General features: G+C 52.9%; 2 protein-coding genes across 3 annotated transcripts; one reads left to right on the top strand and one right to left on the bottom strand.

The window, feature by feature from the left end:
- The first annotated feature begins 265 nt into the window (after positions 1-265).
- Dok4 (docking protein 4) lies at positions 266-12139 on the top strand. 2 transcript variants are annotated; one of them, XM_075976950.1, is made up of 9 exons: positions 266-495; positions 5139-5363; positions 8575-8682; positions 8833-8947; positions 9206-9325; positions 9412-9601; positions 10254-10392; positions 10547-10667; positions 10759-12139. In XM_075976950.1, exons 2-9 carry the CDS (start codon positions 5298-5300, stop codon positions 10875-10877), a joined length of 978 nt encoding a protein of 325 aa, XP_075833065.1. In that variant the 5' UTR covers positions 266-495; positions 5139-5297; the 3' UTR covers positions 10878-12139. The 2 variants fall into 2 exon arrangements, with proteins under 2 accessions (XP_075833065.1, XP_075833066.1); XM_075976951.1 differs by lacking the exon at positions 266-495 and having other exon boundaries at positions 4974-5363.
- Positions 12053-19405, bottom strand: Polr2c (RNA polymerase II subunit C). Its single transcript, XM_075976952.1, has 9 exons — positions 19249-19405; positions 19101-19150; positions 16531-16599; positions 16350-16402; positions 14679-14807; positions 14287-14338; positions 13913-14081; positions 13716-13790; positions 12053-12989 (listed from the first exon to the last, which is right to left on the bottom strand). Exons 1-9 carry the CDS (start codon positions 19332-19334, stop codon positions 12845-12847), a joined length of 828 nt encoding a protein of 275 aa, XP_075833067.1. The 5' UTR covers positions 19335-19405; the 3' UTR covers positions 12053-12844.
- Between the last annotated feature and the right edge of the window lie 1407 nt (positions 19406-20812).

Here is a 20812-nt window from a genome sequence, read left to right as displayed (position 1 = left end):
AACTGGGAGTTGTTGTGGGGTTCACCTCCAGAAGATGCGGGGAAACGTGAGTTTGGGCTGTGAAATACAGAGAAGAGTTGGTATAACTGAGTTGGTACTAGCAGTGAGCTGAGGGTTGAAATATGTCCTGCAGTTCGGAGGAATACGGCGTTGCCGGAGCTCCGGGACTGGGCGGATCTCTCGGGTGGGGCGTGGCTCCGGGAAGGGGCGTGACACAACGCCAGTGATGGGCGGGGGTGTGGCGGTGGGGCGTGGTGTGGCGCCAGGGCGTCGCGGGGCGTGGCCTCAAGGGGCGTGGCGTCGCGGGATCAGCCGAACCGGCTACCTCTCGAGTCTCCGCTGGATCCGGATCTGGCGGCTGCACCACACTCCAGTCTCCAGCCCGAGTCGTGCGCCACCATCCCGCCACCACCGCCGGGCTGCGCCTAAACGCGGGCATGAGCCCGCCCTGCGACCCGCGGAGTCAGAGTCCCCAGCTCGGTCCTCGGCGCCCAGGTAAATGGGGGAGTGTGAGACGGGGAGGGGGTCCCTAGGCCGCACCAAGCTGTGAGCGACTCTCACCCTGGGGCGCCCTCGGTCACCTCAGGAACCTGCGGACTCTCCCAGCCACGAGAGTGTCTTGATTTAAGGGAGGAGGGCTCAGACGCACCCCTCGAATCCAGCGGGACCCTGAAACTCCCTGAGCTGTCCCCCACCCAGCTCCCATCTCTGGGAATCCCAGGTCTGGACCTTCCCTCACCTGCCCTACCACGTATTCCATCAGAGAAACCCTGATCCCTGGCTTCCTTAGCTTCTTTCCGGAAGCAGCCTTTCTCGCCTTCCTGCTCCCCAAATTCCAAGAGACTTCTCCCTACTGCCTACCGGACCTGCAAGTGGCTTTCCTATTGATTGCAGTCCTCCGGGCCAGCAGTCTCTTGCCCTAAAATCTTCCTCCTCTGTCTCTGGGATTCTGCCCACCTTGGAGCCAGCTTTCTGTCACTGAAAAGGGACAGGAGCAGAACCTTGGGCAGACAGGAGCTCTGTGCAACCTGCCTGCCTGGAGCTGTGGGAGCAAAACAGTTACCAAGCACTTGGATGGAGGGCTGGGATGGAGGGCTTTGATAAGCCAGGGCAGCTCAGGGGCCGGGTGTCAGCTCGGGGGCCGGGTGTCAGCTCCAGCACATTCCAGCAGCCGCCAGGGCTGTGCTTTCTGCACATTCTTTGCCGGCCTTTTTCAGGGAAATGTGGCTGCCGTGTAGGCATCCCAGGTGGATCCTGGAAGCTTTGTCCCTCTCACAGTAGCTTTTTCTGTGTGCTTGGGTGCTGGGTCTTCCTGGGCAGGACAACAGGCTGGATGTGACCTCATCCAACAACCCCAACTAAGGTGGGGCCCCTAGCCAAGCTCAGAGACGGTGTCAGCAGCAGCACAAGTACCCTGAGGCAGCTTTGAACCAAACAGTGGAGCATAGAACCCACTGGTCCTCCTGGTCTCTTGGACTTCGCTGGTCCTGCTGGTTGGCACGGAGATGCAGAGAAGTGAGAGCCTGCTCGCACACTCATGAAGGAGAGCTAAATAGTGGTGGTGAGGGAGGAAAGGATGGGGACAATCATAGATTTAAAGTAGTGTCCCTCCCTAGATTGGGCACCTACTCTGTCCTCTATCAGTGTCCTGGTCACTGGGATGGAGCTATAGCTAGGTTGAAAAGGCTTGGACATTGGGGAGCTGTCATAGTAGGTGTCTCTACATGACCAAGTGACAGATGAAGGAACAAGAAAAATCTCATAGTGACGCGTGATAGACCGTAACACTGGGTGCTGTGAGACAGCTAATTAGCAAGGCCAGGGTGTCAGGAGAGCCTTTAGGAGGAGGCGGACTTTCAGCCGAGATCTGAATGAGGCAGACTTGAAACCATGGGAGGGTAGTGTGTTAGAGGTAGGGAGCTGCCCTGAGAAGGCATTTACATATTGAGAAGTGGCAGGGCACCAGGGGAAACAGATAGCATCGGTGTGGGGCACTGGACCACGTTCCCGGGGGCCATGAGTGTTCAGATGCCCTGTCTCCCTTATGTTCCTCTGCCCAGTTTAGTGTTTGGTCTGTCTTTGTGGCTCTCCTTGGACAGGACCTTCTGGGGCATGGGAATCTGTGGGAGCGCACCCTGCTGGCCCCAGATAGCAACCACAGATGAATGGGGCAGCGGGGAAAGTAGTGGGGAGAGTTCTCCCTGCAGGAGACACCTGATTGCAGGTGTCTGTGCTGCGAGGTGGAAACAGACTGCTGACAGTGAGATTGTGTCCAGATAGGGCCGATCCGTAGATCTGATCTGTCAGAGGCGGGGCAGCATGGCCAGGCAGGCAGCACTGGTAGAGCCTCCTTGTCTGTTCTGGAGCCAAAGCCTCCAGGCAGGATTCTGAGAGGGAGAGGCAGGTGGGTAGGAAGGGCCCCAGGAGGGGATGCTGCTCTTCCTGGGGAGGGCAGCAGTGTACTGTCCAGCCTGGCTCTTTGTGGTGGCCTGGCCCAGGGCAGCTACTGTCTCTCCAAGAATAGCCAGCCACATTGATTCCAGGATAGAGGAGAGGGGTGGGGAGGGTTGCCCCTAGAATCATGAGAATGGCTACTGGAAACCCAGCTTAGCCATCTAGGTATGTGCACAGTCTCAAGGGCTTCATCCTAAAGCGGAGGGTGGTATAGCTCAGGTCCTCTCACAGTTGGAGGTATCTGTCTCTGCAGGCCCGTGAGAGGCTGGTGGTAGCCATGGAGGGGCAGGGGCTTTCTCACTGCCCCTAGTTCTTGTCTATTGAGCCTTTGAGGGACCTTCTGTGGGCAGGTTAGTAATGGCTTTCTGTTTAAGACCGTATACTCCCTCTTGGCAGGGATCCCTCTCTTGGTGTTCCCTTCTCCATCCTCACCTTCCCAACCCTCTTTGTACTCCATTTGGGGCGCTGGGTCAGTATTTGCTCCTACAACCTCAGTGGGGACGGAATGAGATCAGAGGTCAGAGCAGGCTGGCCGGTCATACGCTCCCCATAATGTTGCTTTTCAGTGGTTCTAGGGCTGGGTGTTCTGTGGACAGACTCAGCAGGAAGCTCTGAGACCTTGGTGGCCATGGGTTGTATAGGGGAGATGGTTGACGGACCCAACAGGGAGTGGCCGGCACTGGGCATATGGAGGCTGGTTTGTAGTGGGGTTATGGCCTGGCCTGGGCAGGAGGGTCTGGAGCATGGGTACCTCCTGGCTTCACTTCCTCAGAGTAGAAAGATTGGCTTTGGACCTTTGGCATTCCTCCTGCTTCTGCCTCCTTAGCATTGGGATTACAGGCATACATCACCACATCCTGCCCATGTCCTTTAGAAAAAAAATACACAAAAACAACCAATGTGAAACCGAGGAATTACAGTCATATTCCTGGTTGTCTGGGCCACCTGAGCCTGTGGCTTCTTGTAGGCTGCTTGGGAAACCGGCCTTGAGTGCTGTGTGTGGACTGCCTGCCAGGGGCCGGCTTAGCTTGATAGTCATCTTAGAGGGAACTCCATAGAGCCAGTGCTTGTTCTTGGGACAAGACAACCCCAGAGGCAGGCGGTGGAGACAGAGCTGGGAAAATGACCCCCCTGCCCAAGCCCAGGGCTGGCGAGGACTAGCCCCGGGAGAGGCAGAGCACTTGCCGTGGGAGCATCCTGGACATGGGAGCTGGGAGAGAGGATGTAAAGGGCCAAGGGGGCTGTCCCTGTGCACAGGAGAGAGGTGATCGCTCTGTTCCACCTCTTGTTTGCCTGTGCCCACTGGGGTGTCCCATCTGCTGCTCGTTAGGGACGCAATAGACAGGCCTCCAAGAGATTAATTAATGCCAAGATGCTGGCGGATTGAGATTCGCGCTTGCCCTAGGGCCTATCCTGGAGACACAGATGTCCAGCTAACTCCAGAAATGCTACTGCATTGCCACCCAGTATTTCTGGAGATGCGGGGAGCCATGTTGCTAGCATAGCCCTGACTCCTGAGGCTTCATGACAGAGAAAGCTTACGTGGTGGCAGGCAGCCAAAGGGGGCTACAGGACAACGTTCCACTCAGGAGCGTCCTCATTCCTCTTTGGCTGTGTCCTGTGCTTGCTGGTGGCTTATTCTCTCTGGGCAACTTTCTTTTTCCAGTGTATAATATGAAGGTGTTAGATTGGGTCATTGCTGAGATTGCCCGAGTCTGTGTTAACTGATCCCAAATCTCCCCCTGCTGTTCCCATTTTTCCTGCATTGCCTAGGCTACAGCCCATGCCCCCGTCATCCTTCCTATAATTAATGCCTGACCATGCTCAGGACATAACACTGCTTGGCTTGGCTAGACCAAGTGGCCTGGCGGGGCCATGTCCCCACCCTCAGGCTGGCCTACTCCTCCTAGCTCAGGGCCAGGGTAAGTGTCTACTTCCTTAGAGGCCACAGCCTACAGTCCCACACATTCCTCAGACTTATCCGGGGCCCCACCCCCTGGACTCTGCCCTCCTACCCAGGGGACGCCAGCACCCAGCAGAGCTGCCCAAGAGTCCAGGGACCAGGAGCAGGATCTGAATGGCTTGAGCTGGTGACTCCCAGCCTCTCACCAGGGCGGGGGAGAACCAGGTATAGTGTGGCAGGCAGAGGGCTTGGGGTCTGGGAAACCAAAAGTGTACTGTCTTTAACCTGGAAGTGCAGGCTTTTGTAGATAAAGGACCCTGGGCCAGTTTCTGTAAGTTCTCTGCTGGGATTCCAGCACCCAGGAGACTGGTGCTCTGGCAAGTTCCTTTAAGTCTGCCCCAAAGTTTTATCAGGATGGCCAGATGCTGCCAAGCTGAGGGGCCAGGCTCCTCCAGAGCCAGCTACCTCCCCTCTTTTTTTGCCATCGCCTCCACAGCAAGCAGAACGGGAGCCAGCCAGCCAGCCCAGGAAGGGGTTAACTGCCAGCCCCAGCCTTGAGGGAGGGGACTGGGCTGGACCATTTTCCTGCTCTGCCTCCACCTCGCTTTTCCTGAATGGTTCTGCCGTCCTGGGGTGGGGAGGAAGGGAAGGAGGAAGGGCGGGCGGGCAGGCGGGCAGAGGGAGGGAGGAGTGTGGGAAGAGGAAGGAAAAAAAGAACGAGACAGCCAGGGGAAGAGAAAGATGTCACTGGCTCTAATCTCCCTGTCATTTGGGTTTCCAGCAGGAGCTGGGCGAAGCAGCTGCTAGAACAATGCTGAGGCGGGGGAGGTGAGGAGTGTCTTGAACAGGTGATCAGGGAAGACCAAGACACCTGGGCTTATCACCTGGGCACCCCTCCCGGCCTCAGCCCAGCCGGCACCCCAAAGGCGGAGGGGCAACCATGGCGACCAATTTCAACGACATCGTCAAGCAAGGCTATGTGAAGATGAAGAGCAGGAAGCTCGGGGTGAGCCACCCTGGCGGGGGCCCTTGTCAATAAACAGTACCGAGGACGGGTCTGGAGACATGGTGTGTGGGGGCCCCGCCAGCACTGGGTACTGTGTGATTGTGGTTCGAGGCTTCTCAACACTGGCTGGCTGGCATGTACCCGGCCAGCCTCTGCCTACTGCATCTCTTGCCCCAGCTGGGCTGGCTGGCATCCCAGCCACTGGACCAGTAGTGGTAGCTGACAGTCTGGCAGAGGCATCCCTGCTATTGTTGAAGTTGTGGCCACAGCAGTGGCGGTGGAAGCAGCGGAGGTTGGCAGCCACCACCGGGTAGCAGGAGTGACTGGAAAGAGAAGCTGGCAGAGCTTTGGCTCCTGGACCTCCTCCCCTTGCTCCCCACCCCCTTTCCTCCCTTCCTCCCCACCTCTCCTAGCCTCTTTTCTTTAAAGTGACCTCTCTACCCCCCACCCGCCGCCACCATGCACCCGCTTCTCAACTTGTTCTGAGCCTAGACTCATATTTTAGGTGGTTGTTTTGGGTGCTAAAGAAGTGTTAGGGAAGGGGAGTGGCTTGTTAGGAGGTAGGGGTAGGGGCATGGGGGCGGGGCAGAGGCTGACACTTCCTGATCTGTGGGTGAAATGGCCCTTGCTCTGGGATAGGCTGCTTTCTTTGGAGTTGTTGGCATTGTTGGCTGTGGCCCTGAGGTGAGGCTTAGAGGGGCACATACCCCTACTCAGCCCATACAGGTTTCTAGCTGGGTGGGGAAAATCTCCCAGAGGCATGAGTAGGACCCTAGGGTCCCTTTGCCTCTGCTTCCCTGCCCACCCCCTACTTCCAATGAGAGTCTCTTCCCAGCAGGAAAGCAAGCCCTGGTGACAGGTGACTCAAGTCTATTTTTCTCAAGACTCCTGTCCCTCCCTGCTACCTTGATGGGTTAGACTCAAGGCTTCCTGGGCTAGTCCGAGGGTGAGGAGATGCCCAGGGCCACCTTGGAGGGGGGTGATTCTTGTTCCTTCTGTCCTTCTGGGGTGTCTCATGTTCAGAAAATGCCCAGTAGCCCACTGCCATCGACGGGGCCATCAGGGCTTTGAGGCAGGGTGGCTGGGCCTGTTTGAAGTCTCACTGGCCCAAGCCTGGTAGAGACCCTGCTCTTTCCTCTCAGACAAAGAGCAAGGCTGAGGCCAGGCCCCGAGGCCCAGAGAACAAGGACCTCACTCCTGCCACCATTCCTTATTCCCACGCTTAGATGCAGCAAGTCCCCAGGGGCCAGCGGAGCTGAGGCTCTGTCCTGAGCGAGGCTTGCCAGGAAAGCACTGGCTACAGGGCAGGCAGGTAGGGTCAGCGTCAGCCCTGTTCACTGGAGGGGGGGGGGAATTCCCAGGCTGCAAGCAGAGAGCGGATAGACCAGGGGAAAGAACTGGCAGGCGGGGTGTGGCCTGGCCCACACTGGTGTCTACTCTACCCAGGGGCTTCTGCTCTCCACAGACCTGAGCTTACCCTGGAGAGGCAGCACCTTGCAGTTGCCCCAGGTGGTGTTCCTGTCTCAGTCTCCTGAGAGCAGGGGTGGGCTGGGGGTCCTGAAAGGAAAGAGAAAAGGCTAAAGCCCGTCCTCCCCACCTACCTGCCAGGGCCTCCCTCCTTCCCTCCCGCCCTCAGCAGAGTAGAGCCTGGCAAAGTGCTTAGGAAAAGCTGATCAAAGCCCTGGGAGAAGTGAGGAGAGCTCTTGAGTGCATGGCTCCCTGGGGTTGTGTGAGTGTGTATCCTGTAACCAGGCAACCAGGGTGCTGGGGGGGGGCAGGCCTCTACTCTTATGTTGCTGCCTGCTGGAGGTAGGGGTGCTTGGGTAGCTCACATCCATTCATTTATCTGTCCATTCATCCGGCTGCCCATCTTCCTGACCACCCTGTCCCTCACGTGGCCACTCACCTGCTCAGCGTAGATGTCAGTAATTGCTAGCAGGTCTAAGCAAGGAGTGTGAGAATATGGTATACATGGTCTCTGCTTAAAAAGGCTCAAGTGGACAGAGCAGGGCTGAGCTAGAGACAGGGGTGCAGTGGCAGACACACTTCCAGCGTTCCAGACAGGAATTTGAAGTGGCCCAGCTCTAGGGAGTTCCAGCAAGAGGGACTGTCTAGATCCATTTTGTTCTGTGACCTGCCTGCCAAAGGCCTGGTGTAGACAGAGGAGGTAGCTGGACCAGTGGCCTCCTCCCCTCCTCTACTCAGCCCAGGCCCCCTTTAAGACTCTCTTGTTTGCACTGACAGTGGTACAGGGATGCCTGGGGAATAAGCCTGCCAGGCTTGAAGCCTACTGGCAGGAGCTGGTAAATCTATCACAGACTGGCTAAAGAGAGCCTGTGGTAGGAGGGAGGGAGGGGCCCTGCAAGGAGAGGTCAGATGGGCAATTTATGGAGGTGCTGGGGCAGCCTTTCATGGTGTCTGACAGGCCAGCTTCTCTCTGGAGAAGTCACCTCCTTGGGAGTTTATGAAGCTCTAGAGAATCTCAGTAGCATAGGGCATTAGTGGTTGGGACAGGCAAGATCCTGTGTTGTGTGTGCATAGCTAGTTCTAAGCTCTGCCCCTTATTCTCTGTGGGCCTCTGGTCCCCATGGGAACTCCCTGGTGCACCCTGGTGGTGAGGGAAAATCTTGGGGGCAAGAGTGATGCCCCTCACACCAGAGAGCCTTGTCTGGGCCCAAGAACAGAGCCATGGTGATGCAGAGCTGGCTGTGTGTAAGGGCCACTTCCCGTCCCTGGGAGACCCTGTATGGTGGCCAGATCTATCTGTCCTGTGGTGATGGGTGTGTCTCTGGCAATGCCATCTTAACAGGAGCTCCGCCACTTGTTAGGCCCTTCTTTCTTGCCTTCTTCATGATCCACCTGTCTGTTTCTGAAACAGAGGCGACAACAGAACTGGCCTCAGGAGTAACCTCAACACTGACTGGCTAGGAAGCACCCCACAAATGCTCCTCCATTACATCAGTCATGTTCAGCACACGGGGGGTCATAGAACAGCTCCAGAGCTGATCACGAACACCCGCCTTGGTCATTTGGGGTGGACTGCCCCTCTGGTAGCTGCTGTTGGGCAGTTACCCTCTCCAGGTTTTCTCTAGGCTAGGTAGGATCCAGGGAGGGATGTGGTACTGCCCCTCAGGAGGCTGGGTTAACTCCAGGGCAGTGTTGTTGTGGGATATGGTCCAGCAGCGACCTGACCTTTGTTCTTTCCCCACAGATTTACCGGAGGTGCTGGCTGGTATTCCGGAAATCTTCCAGCAAGGGGCCCCAGCGGCTGGAGAAGTACCCCGATGAGAAGTCAGTGTGCCTCCGAGGCTGCCCCAAGGTTAGGGGCCTGGGCCCTAGCTTCCCCTACCTGTGAGCAAAGATGACTTGCTGAGTCTTGAGGTCCGGGCGTACCTTCCTGGGGGGCACAGCTACGGGAGGCAGGGTGAAGTACCCCAGCCGGGCTAAGCCTCTTGGGATGTCCTCTCAGGTGACTGAGATCAGCAACGTCAAGTGTGTCACACGGCTCCCCAAGGAGACCAAGAGGCAGGCAGTGGCTATCATATTCACGGATGACTCGGCTCGTACTTTCACCTGTGACTCAGGTGAGGCCTCAGGGCGGCAGGTTCCAACTGGTCTTCTGGGGCTGGTAACAGTTCAAGCAGTGGATAACAGAGTAGGGCCAATCCTGGCAGGAAGGGTGGGAGGGGTGTGTCCCTGGTGGAGTTGATCCCCAGACTAAGGCTGGCAGGCAGGTAAGGCCCTGCCCTCCCTGCAAAGTGCAATGGTTTAAACCAAGGCAGACTGGGTGGGCTGCTGGGGGCTCTGAGCTGGCAGAACTGTGAAGTGCGATTTCTCTCTAGAGCTGGAGGCAGAGGAATGGTACAAGACGCTATCAGTGGAATGTCTGGGGTCACGGCTCAACGACATCAGTCTGGGAGAGCCAGACCTCCTGGCCCCAGGAGTACAGTGTGAGCAGACAGGTGAGGCTGGCGCTGGGTCTCCAGGTGGGGTGGGAGGTGGCGCCCTCGGTTAGTGCTGCTGCCCTCATCACCCTCTGCCACCGCAGATCGCTTCAATGTCTTCCTGCTGCCCTGCCCGAACCTGGACGTATACGGCGAGTGCAAGCTGCAGATTACCCACGAGAACATCTACCTCTGGGACATACACAACCCCCGCGTGAAACTTGTCTCGTGGCCCCTCTGCTCCCTGCGCCGTTACGGCCGAGATGCCACACGTTTTACCTTTGAGGCGGGCAGGTAGTATCGTCTTTCCTCCCTTCCTATATCACATGGCCACATGGAGGCTGCTTTCTGCATGGTATCAGCATCGCAACCCAGAGGGGGATAGAAGGCTTCAGTTTTGCAGACAAGGAACTCAGGGCCTAAAGAAGCCATTAGCTACAACAGACAGGTCTAGTGAAGCTGCACACCAAACACATCTCCCTGGCTCAGTCACTGCTGCCAGCGCACACTTGAGCTTTGTGATTGTGGCCTCAGTACCAGTTTCCTACAGGGGACTAAAAAAGGGCCTAGCCTGCTGGGACTTCACCAGCCTGCTAGACTTTAGCTGTGCACCACCCTGTGTAATCTTGGCTGCGCTACTCTTAGGCTGGATGCTTTGGTTTCCCCTTCTGTAAAACCCGAGGAAGCTGTTCACTGTGCAGAGCAGAGGGTAGCAGAAAAGCTGCGCTGGTGAATTAGTGTGAATTAGTGCACTGGTTAATTAATTAGTCAAACCTCCACTGTGTCTGTGGTAACCGCTCAGCTCATGTATACTGTGGCCCAGGTCCTAGACCACAGCCACCCTGTCCCTGGAGGTCTTGGTACAGCCACAGCTGGCATACAGAACTCGCATACCCACGCAGTGCAGTTCCTGACACCTTGCCCACCTTGCTTTCTGTGTCCTTAGGATGTGTGACGCTGGGGAAGGACTCTACACCTTTCAGACACAGGAAGGGGAGCAGATTTACCAGCGGGTTCACAGTGCCACCCTGGCAATCGCTGAGCAGCACAAGCGGGTCCTGCTGGAAATGGAGAAGAACGTGAGGGTGAGGCAGTGGCTATTGTTGCAGGGGCACTGGGAGGTGGGACAGACATGCCAGCTAATCTCCACCAGCCTGTGCACAGGTGAGTCGGGCAGGGCCCTGGGCTGGCAGCCCTGTTCCCGGAACTAACACAGGGGACCCCTTCTCTGTGCCATAGCTGCTGAACAAGGGCACCGAACACTACTCATACCCCTGCACACCCACCACGATGCTGCCCCGCAGTGCATACTGGCACCATATCACAGGCTCTCAGAACATTGCTGAAGCCTCTAGCTACGGTGAGTCATTGTGTCTCGTCCCTGTGGAGGCCTCCTGGGCAAGGGTCTTTGGTCCTGGATTCAAATTCTGAGCCTGGATTTCTGACCACAGGTGAAGGGTATGGGGCAGCCCAGGCCAGCTCAGAAACAGACCTCCTGAACAGATTCATCCTGCTTAAGCCACAGCCCAGCCAGGAGGACAGCAATGAGACCCAGACTCCTTCCCAGTGACAGCTGGACTGGTGGGCGCACTGACTGCTGGGTCACCCGTTGGAAGGCTAACTGCAGCAGCCCATGGACAGCCTTAAGGAGCTGTTGGCCAAGAGCCTGAAGAGAGCAAGCTGTCCCTCCTTGCCCTCCAGGGTGAGGCTGGACCTCAGCACATGGCTGGCCACACCACCTGAGCATGAGGGGCTGGAGCCACCGTGGGACTATATACTGTTAATGGTTTTAATATATATGGCTTATGACATATTCTGTATTAATGAGGCGTCCCTTTATCCCTCCCCAACACATACCCATTTTTAATTCCAAGACCAGGTGTGGTCAAAGCTGTTTTTGAGTATGAGGGCAGCTGTTCCTGTCCTCATTGAAAAAAACTCTCCTGCTGCCGAGACTGTTTAAGCTGCCAGGGTCAGAGGAGGGGAGCAATCAAACTGGTGCTGTCTGCGGGCTCTTCCTCAGAAGCCCAAGCGCCAAGACAGCAGGTAGCATCTGTCCTCTGGGCCAACAGTGACACAGGAAGGACCCAAACTTGACTGTACCATGTGGTAGCCTTGCACTTAGGAGTTTGAAGCAGAGGTGGCATCCGGTTTTAAAATGCACTTTCTGCACTGGCTCCTTCCTGCTCAGTGGGCTGAAGATGTCTTCGGGCAGGGCGCCCGTTACCTCAGCAGTAGAGAATGGCTGGGGCCAGCCTGGAAGGCTGCAGAACTGCTGTGGGGAGCACCCTGCTGCCCCCCTTTACTGAGTGGGGGTATAATGCTGCAGCAAGGGGAGTCCCTTGCCCTGGGCCAGCCACCCCAGGCCAGATTCCAAAACCAAGACCTTCCCATCTCCCGACAAGGTGCTGAGGCTCCCTGCTGAAATGCAATTAAAGCAATCGATTTTCTAGTGCTGGTATTTATTGACTACCGTGCAGAAGGGCTATCTTTCTATTCACATCAAACCTTTTGTTGCGTGTTTGTTTTTTAATACTTTAGGGTTCTGATTTGTGGGAACAGACCTTGTAAATAACCGCTGTTCACATTTGTGGCAGGATAAGGAGGCCCCTCCCAGAGGGGCCCTAGAGCAGGCAAGTGACCCAGGTAATGACCACCCAGAGGTCAGCTTGTCTGCAGAAGAAATGGGCTCAAATCCTCGGGAGGGAGGCAGAGCTGGCGCAGTTAGTGGCACGATGACGCATGAAGGAGATTATGTTGTGCTCTTTATTGCCAAAAATAAAAACTTGTAAAAAGACAACTACTGTTGATCAATAAATATCCTTTCCTTTCTGTGCTGGTGTGGGCTTCTCCCCAGGCTGCCTGAAAACCATGGTGGGCAGGTTTGTTCCTATCTGGAGACCTGCTTAGGGCAGGGCCTGAACTTCACTGAAGAGAAAGGAAATGTGGGAGGGCCTGTCATGCCCTCCCCCCCACCCCCGCCCCAAAGTCAGGTCAGAGAATAAAACAGCAAGTTCACCTGTGGACAGAGAGGATGGCCAGGATCTAATACTAGTCCCAAAGGATGACATCTCAGCTTAGGGACACCAGTAAGCTGGCCCGGACCCTGACCCTGGGAAGACTTGAAAGGCCACGGCCTGCTTCAGTGAAGGTCCTAATACTCAGTCCCAACACCAGAAGCCAAGTAGGCTGTGAAAGCTCCTCTCTCTGGACAGAGATTTAAACAGCTGGACTGACCAGATATCTAAGTCAGTAGCTCTCGACTAGGAAGCAATAGGGCCCCTATTGCTAGTGAGCTAGGAAACAGGTTGGAAGGGATGTCTGGGGTTCTGAGGAATACCACAGTGATCAACAAGGTAGGCCAGGGATGCTAAATGCCTAGTGAAAAACTGCCTTGCCTAATGCCAGCAGAACCCTGGCAATCTCTCCGGGAAGCTTGAGCAACTGCAGTCCAGAGCCTTGAAACCAGAAAGCTTCTCAAGACCTGAAGTCCAGTGGTCACCTTGAACCTAGTCTTCTGCAGCGGGTGAGCTGTGGCTAGTTTATGGTGAGCACGTCACTCTGGATCTCATGACTTAGCTGAGTCTGTAAGTCACTCAGCTTCTTCTTTAACCCAGAGAGGGCTGAGAGGACAATGGTTTCAGGACGCAGTGAGCCACAGGACTCCACATTGTAGTAAAACCTGAGGGACAAGAGGAGGGTGAGAGCCCTCGTGAGGCAGGCTTCCCTTCTAGCCTGTGAGACTTGATTTCATTCCTGCGAGGCACTTGATCTTGGGACAGGGCTGACTTCCCTTTACCTAAAACCTCTTCTGCAGAGTGGTCCAGATCCACTTTGCAGTTCCTCAGGGAAGCTACAGCTGCTTCAAAAAGGCACTATTGAGCTGGGCAGTGGTGGCAAACACAAGCCTTTAATCCTAGCACTTGGGAGGCAGAGGGAGGTAGATCTCTGTGAGTTCAAGGTCAGCCTGGTCTAAAGAGCAAGTTCAAGGACAGCAAGGGCTCCACAGAGAAACCTTGTCTTGAGGGGGGGGAAAGGCATTGCTGAAAAACTCTAAAATGACTGTACGTGCATTTCTACATTGGAGACAGCAGGAAAGGGGAAAAAAAATCAATCATACACGACACTGGCCACAGCTCTCCAGTTGCTTCAGGATAGGGCTATGGTCAGTTCTGCTCTGGCTTGAGCATGAACAGACAGGCCAGAAATAGATAGCATGGGGCAATAATAAGGCCCTTTCTTCATGGTAGCTAGAGAGGAATGAGGACCAACTCAGAATGTATAATGTAAGTTTGAAAGGTAATTCTCCTGTTACATGGGGGGTTGGGGGACTTGGACATGTGACTGCCTAACAGCCTCTCCCATCTATATTCTTACAATTACAGTTCCAAGCAGGACTGGGCCTTACCTCTCTGGCTTGCCATTGGGGTCATAGGGAGCCTGAGACTCATCCTCATCAAGCTCGGAGTACTCGCTCTTTGGCCTGAGGACAAGCATGGGCGAAGCACAAGTGGTTATTTCTGCTTTCAGCAGGGCCCGCAGAGCACCTACCTACGGCATCTCTCATTACAGTCATCGCTGGTACCCCCTCCCCCCACAACATACCATTCCTCGGGCTTGGGATACACTGTGTGCCTAAGTGCGTTGTCTGGGTCATATTCAAAAGCCACCCCTGCAGTAGGGTTCCACTTGGCATGTTCCTTGCCAAAGCCCTTCTTGGCATAGGCTCGAAGTCTCAGCTCCTGGCCCTTCCTCAGCTTGACAATAAGGATGTCTGCAGGGAGAGGGGAGTGTGAGTCAGAATCCAAAAGAGGCCAGCTCTCCAACTTCTGACTGCAGTACTGCATGAAGAAACCCATATCTGGGCAAAGGGGTCTAAAGAGACCAGGCAGCCCACCAAGAGGATAGATCTGGTCTCTGTTTCCTCTGGCCACCAGCATGCATGCGCCACCCCTTACCATCCTGTCCCACCCCCTTACCATCCTGCTCCACATAGTCATTGGGGTCGTTATCCCGGTTCCGGGATGTCACCTGTAGGAATCCCAAACAAGTAAACATTAGCCTCTCACCTCTCAGTCCCCTGGCAACTGTCTCCAAGTAAATCCAAGCTGTAATCTGTCAAGTCAGGGAAAGGAGGCCTGAGAAGGAGATGGCACAGTTGTCCAAACAGTCTGACGGCCTTTAAGAGAGTCTTTGGACAACATAGGGAACATGGAACCAATACTGCTCTGTTCAAAACCCGGGACCAGCACTTGTAGGTGGCAGTTAAAGTAGATGGTCATAGGGCAGGTGACTTTATGACCACTTCTCATAAAGATCCACTCCAATCCATCTGACTTGGAGCCAGAGAGAGAAGAGCAAAGGCACTGACCGGAATAACCCGAGGGCTGTTGGAGATGAGATCCCGAGAGGTAACGTGGCGAGTCTGGTCTTCATTGCACCTCACGTCAAGAGTGAATTCCACGGAGCACTCAGGGCAGAACTCTTCGCACGTGCAGTCCTGATAGGAAGGGCAACAGGAACAAGGAGTCTGGACTCCCTGCTTCTACTAACCAGCTTCTATCAGTTTCTTCTTGGTGAAAAGGGGCTGACCACAGTCCCAGGCCTCTTCTGGGCTGTGACATCTGGGAACCATCCTCTCAGTTGCTCAGCTTATAGATAACATGTCTACAAGCTGGCAACCACACTTGCTTTCCACGGCCATTGCTGCAGGCTACCACTAGGGGACACACTGCTTACACAGCAGTGTCCAAGCAGGACTGCTTCAGAGGACCAGGGTTGTCATGGGACTATCTACACGCAGTGCACTCTGCAGACCAGCTGGGGAATTACTGAAAATACAGTAAGTAAGGGAAGAATTGAAAAAAACAAAACATCTCTCAAGATCCAGACTACTTGGAATAGAAAGTCCTCCAGTGGCCCAGGCTAGCCTGGAATTCACTATGTAGCTGAAGATGAACCTTAAACTACTGATCCCCGTTATCACTTCTCAAGTGCTAGGATTACAGGCATGGGCCACAACATCCAGCAAATCTTTATTTCAAAATCTCTTAAGGAAAATTTCACCCATATAGAAAAACAGAGGACTGATTGCCACCTATCATATACCCACCTTCCAGCTTCCTTAATCATCAACACTTGCCATTCTTTTGGAGACAGGGTCTCTCTGTATATTTGGATCCTGTCCTGGAACTAACTCTTGTAGACCAGGCTGGTCTCGAACTCACAGAGATCCACCTGCCTCTGCCTCCCGAGTGCTGGGATTAAAAGTGTGTATCACCACTGCCTGGCCCGTGTGTTCAAGTATTAAGAAGAGAAGGGTCAGGATGCTTTTAATTTATTTTCTAAAAGGTTAGGTAAAAATAAGGCAAATGTAGCAAAACATTAGCATTAACTACAGAGAAAAAAATTAAATGGGTGTTTATTGATATTTCCCAGACAGGCATGGTGGCACAGGCCTTTAATCTCAGCACTCAGGAGGCAAAGCAGGTGGATCTCTGGAAGTTCAAGGCCAGCCAAGGCTACACAGTAAGACCCTGTCTTAAAAAAAAAACAAGAAGAATAAATGGGAGGTGGGGGGATTGGCGGTGCTGGAGAGATGGCCCAGCTGTTAAGAGCACTTGCTGCTCTTGCAGAGGACATCAGCTCAGGTCCCAAAATCTTTATCCAGTAGCTCAAAACTGCCTGTGACTCTAGTTCCGGGGACTCTGGTGGCCTTTTCTAACTTTTTCCAGCACCCTAACCACCATGTACATATATAGATAGAAGCAGAAAAAATATACATAAAAGTGAAAAAACTATCTTTGAGGAGATGCCTGGATGTGCTAAGAACATAATCATTCTGAAGCCCTATCAGAACCAAGGAGCACAGTATTAAAGCATCATTTCCATAATGGTTTTCTAAGCTATGCTACAGTCAGCAGCACAGCTGGAATGCTATTGGAAGGAAGATGTCCACAAAGATCCCTGGGAGAACTAGCCAGCAGCACCCTCTACACACACACACTTCCCGTGCCTCCAGCCTACCCCCCAACACACATACCCGGGAGTACTGCAGTTTGTCCACAATGTCATCACTAGTGAGGGGGATCAATCCTGCAAGACACAGAAAAGTGTTTCGTAGAATGGCCAAGCCATCACAGGAACCTACAAATAAGTCCCTCGGGCTGGGGACAGGAAGCACCCCACTTTAATCCCTTCCATTTCTCAATGCCCAAACTCACCAAGCCTGTGAGCAATGAACTCATCATGAAGGACTGAGGAATTGGCATCAATCTGAACCCAATCGATGGCTGAAGAAGCAAACAAAACAGCACGAGTGAGATTAATCACCACCTGAGCCTCTGGCATCCAGACCTACAGCACTGTTTTCTTTTTCTTTTTTCTTTCTTTTTTTTTTTTTTTTTTTGATTTTCGAGACAGGGTTTCTCTGTAGCTTTTTTGGTTCCTGTCCTGGAACTAGCTCTTGTAGACCAGGCTGGCCTCGAACTCACAGAGATCCGCCTGCCTCTGCCTCCTGAGTGCTGGGATTAAAGGCGTGCGCCACCACCGCCCGGCTCTACAGCACTGTTTTCAAGACTGAAGTATTACTCAGTGCTCAGCACTCAGAAGGCAGAGGCAGGCGGATCTCTGTGAGTTTGAGGCCAGTCTGGTCTATAGAGAAACCCTGTGTCAAAAATAAATAAAAAATAAATAAAAAAGAATCACTGTGTGACTCCAGGCATCTAATTTAAATAAAACACACACACACACACCCCATACCTAACTGCCTCCAGTGAATTGGATATAGGGCTTGCTGGTACTGTACAAAGAAATGCTCACTTAGAAAATACTGTGGGAGAAGAATATTTAGGGAGTTGAATATTTCCCTAAAGAGGACTTCAAATTTGCTATCAGTGTTAATGTCAAATCCAAGAACAAAAGCTATTTGGGCATTTAAAAGTCGGGGGAAACCAGGGTTGAAGGAATGGCTCAGTGGTTAAGAGGATCCCAGCAACCATGTCAGATGGCTTGCAACTGTCTGGAACCCTAGCTCCAGGAGGATCTGAGACCCCTGGCCTCCTCTGGCACCTGCCTTTGCCTGCAAATACCTACAAACAAAGACATAACTAAAATAATTTAAAAATTTAAAAGTTAGGAAAAACATCCTAGAACTAACACTGCGCATGGTCCATACTCATTTTAGATATAAACAGATCGATCACCCATTTAGGATTTCAGTGTTACTTCCCATTAGAGGATGGTCACTGAATGTCTTCAACAGGGAAGGAATAGTAAAATAAAACCCAATTCCTTCTAGTTCATTGCTGAGAGTATAGGACTGTGTGCTTAGAGGCTTCACTTAAACATGTATCTAGTCACTCATAAGCAAACACCTGCATGTAAACAATGAAATTCAGAAATCAAATGGTGCTAGAGCCCAATTCTCAAATAACTCGCGTGGACTTAAGGAAAAAAGGTCAATGATGGGCGCAACCTGCTCTATCCTGCAGTACTTCCTCAACCCAAGCAAGGACCACATCCAGGTTTTCCCATGTCCTTAATCTAACTCCCATCATGCCCATCCTCACACATTGAAAACTGAAAACTGCCAGCCTCTAAAACCCGTTCAGATCCCCCTGAAGACACCTGTCATATTTTGCCTTGTGTTTGTCCATGTCTTGTCTCTACATCTTACTTGGAACTTAGATGATCTACACATGCAGTGAAAATAAGAGATCCATTAAAAAAGACACCTACCAGAACAGATGAAGAAAATATAATATTACACACACATATGCACAAACACGCACGCACACTGGGCATCATTCAACCATAAAGAACAAAAGTATGTCATTTGCAGGAGGAAGTCATAACTCTCATGTGGAATCTCAACTTTTAAGAAGGGAGAATTTGGGGTTGGAGAAATGGCTCAGAGGTTAAGAGCATTGGCTGTTCTTCCGGAGGTCCTGAGTTCAATTCCCGGCAACCACATGGTGGTTCACAACTATCTATGAAATCTGGTGCCCACTTATGGTATGCAGGCATACATGCAGACAGAACACTGTATACATAATAAATAAGTCCTTTAAAAAAGGGGGGGGAGTGGTTCAGGGTCTGCGAGATGGATCAGCCGAGTAAAGGCACTTACTTGTCAAGATCCCTAGGACCCATATGGTAGAAAAGAATCCCACCCACAAACTGTACTGTGACCTCCACACATGCACTGTGGCACTCTTGTGCCCAGGGACATACAAATATACATAAATAAATACAACGTTTTAAAGAAGAAAGAGGGAGAGACAAGAAAGTATAGCAAGGTACTATCAGGAAAGACGGGGGGGGGGTGGTGGAGACCAGTAGGAGGGGAATAAAAGGAAAGGATTGAGGAATAACAATCCAAATACTCTGTGTGTGCGCGTGCGTGCACAAAAATGTCACGACGAAACCCATTATTTTGTACAATTAACATACATTTTCAAAAGACACCCACTAGTACCCCAACACTGACTTAAAAAGTCAAGGCGCGTTATCTTTTCGACTTTGGTAATCCCGGGTATCACCTGCTAACGACTTCCTATCGTCTACCCCCTACGGATGAGGAGGCCGCAGCTCTCAGCTGTTTAACAGTGTTCGGTCCTAATTTCTGTTGCTTTGGGGTAGAAGGAACAGTGCTGGAAGCCAGGCTGCTGAGCACGGCACGCACCGAGGCTGGTCTAGGCGGCCCCAGGCCACCGGGCAACACCGCGGTGTTCTCAGCCCCCCTACCTGGAGCAGAGGGCCGGTGGCAGGGCCCCGAGGGAGGGTCGCATACCTATTATGGGCACCTCGGCGATGAAGACCCTCCGAATGGAATTGGCCACCCTGCAGGAGGAAAGTCAGGCAGTGTGAGCGGCCCTGAAGCCACAGGCCCGCAGGAGGCCCTAGCACCCGGCCGCCCGCTTCTCCCCTCGTCGCCTTACGCCAGGTCCGTGTTCTCGATAATGAACTTGACGTTCTCTTCGGTGAGTTCCGTGATCCGCACGGTGGGCTGGTTAGCGTACGGCATCGCGACCTGCTGCCAGCCTCCCGCGCCGGTCCCGCGGCGCGCCTGCGCGGTCACCAGCAATTTGTCGGCGGGGTCCTCTGCGCTTCCGGTTAGACGTGCGCGCAGCGCCACCCGCTGACTGGAGGCCGGAACTCTCCTGGCCTGCGTTTTCTAACTACTCTCTCCAAAATGCACCAGGCCCTAAGCTCTTGAAATCCCCAAGATATATAGCACAAAACTACATGTACGAGGTTATTCATGCCAGTACTATTTGTAATTACTAAAAATAACGGACTTGGATTGGATTCCCAGCACCCACATGGCAACTAATGTCTTAACTCGACCCAACGGGCCCTCTTCGGGCATCTGAGGGCACCAAGTATACACATGGTGCACAGACATGCATGTAAGCAAAATATCCATATACATAAATAATCTTAAAAACTCTGCCTGCTGTCCTTGGGTCTGTTTGTAAAGCTTTCAGCTACTTCTCCAGCACCATGCATGCCGCCATGCGCCCCACCATGACGATAAGGAACTAAGTCTCTGAAACTTTATGAAGTGAGGAGACATTTGACTAGTGTGTGAGGGCTTCACTTACTAATGTGAAAATTTGACACACTTGTTTGAGGGAACATCTGCTGGTTTCTGAAAGAGGGATCAAGGCTTGGAAGGTTCTCAGAGGGGCCATGTGAAGATTCGTGTAGGTCTCACCTCATTAAAGAAACTTCTCTTTGCAAAAGATGGAGACCATCACAAAAAAACAAAACAACCTCCCCCAAAAAACAAACAAAAACCTTCCACAACCAATTAAAACGCAGAGAACAAGCCTGGTGGTGGTGGTGCACGCCTTTAATCCCAGCACTCGGGAGGCAGAGGCAGGCGGATCTCTGTGAGTTCGAGACCAGCCTGGTCTACGAGAGCTAGTTCCAGGACAGGCTCCAAAGCTACAGAGAAACCCTGTCTCGAAAAACAAAAACAAAACAAAACAAAAAACCCCAAACAAACAAAAAAAAAACCGCAGAGAACAAGAGATTGTTGGGTGCTCGGTCTCAACTACTATATCTACAACTAATTCAACATCTGAGCCCAGGGATCATTGTGGAAGAGGGAGTGGAAAGCTTGCAAGAGCCAGAGGAACATTAAGTTTGCCATGAGATAAAGTCTCCTAGAAAAGTTAGAAACACCACACATGATGAAGTCCCACCAACAGGACTGCCTAAAGGAGACACGAACAATGACACCAATGGACATTCTAACACGGAAGGGGGAGGGAGCTCAACTCTACATAGACCCGGGGGTGCTGCAAGTGGGAGAAATAGCCTACCTCAGGGAAGGGCCCTGCAGTGGGTTATCCAATAGAGTATCAAATGCCCTGAGATCATATAAATAACATTATAAGGCCTGAGCAGGTTGTATTTATGTATTAGAAATGTGTATGTGTGACAGTAACTAACAAGACAGGACATGAGTTTGAGAGGTGTATGGGAGGAGTGGGA

This window comes from Microtus pennsylvanicus, chromosome 6 (assembly GCF_037038515.1).
Source record: "Microtus pennsylvanicus isolate mMicPen1 chromosome 6, mMicPen1.hap1, whole genome shotgun sequence".
Lineage (NCBI taxonomy): Eukaryota > Metazoa > Chordata > Mammalia > Rodentia > Cricetidae > Microtus > Microtus pennsylvanicus.
The sequence above is the reverse complement of the archived record's forward strand: the minus strand, read 5'-3'. Positions and strand labels throughout refer to the sequence as shown.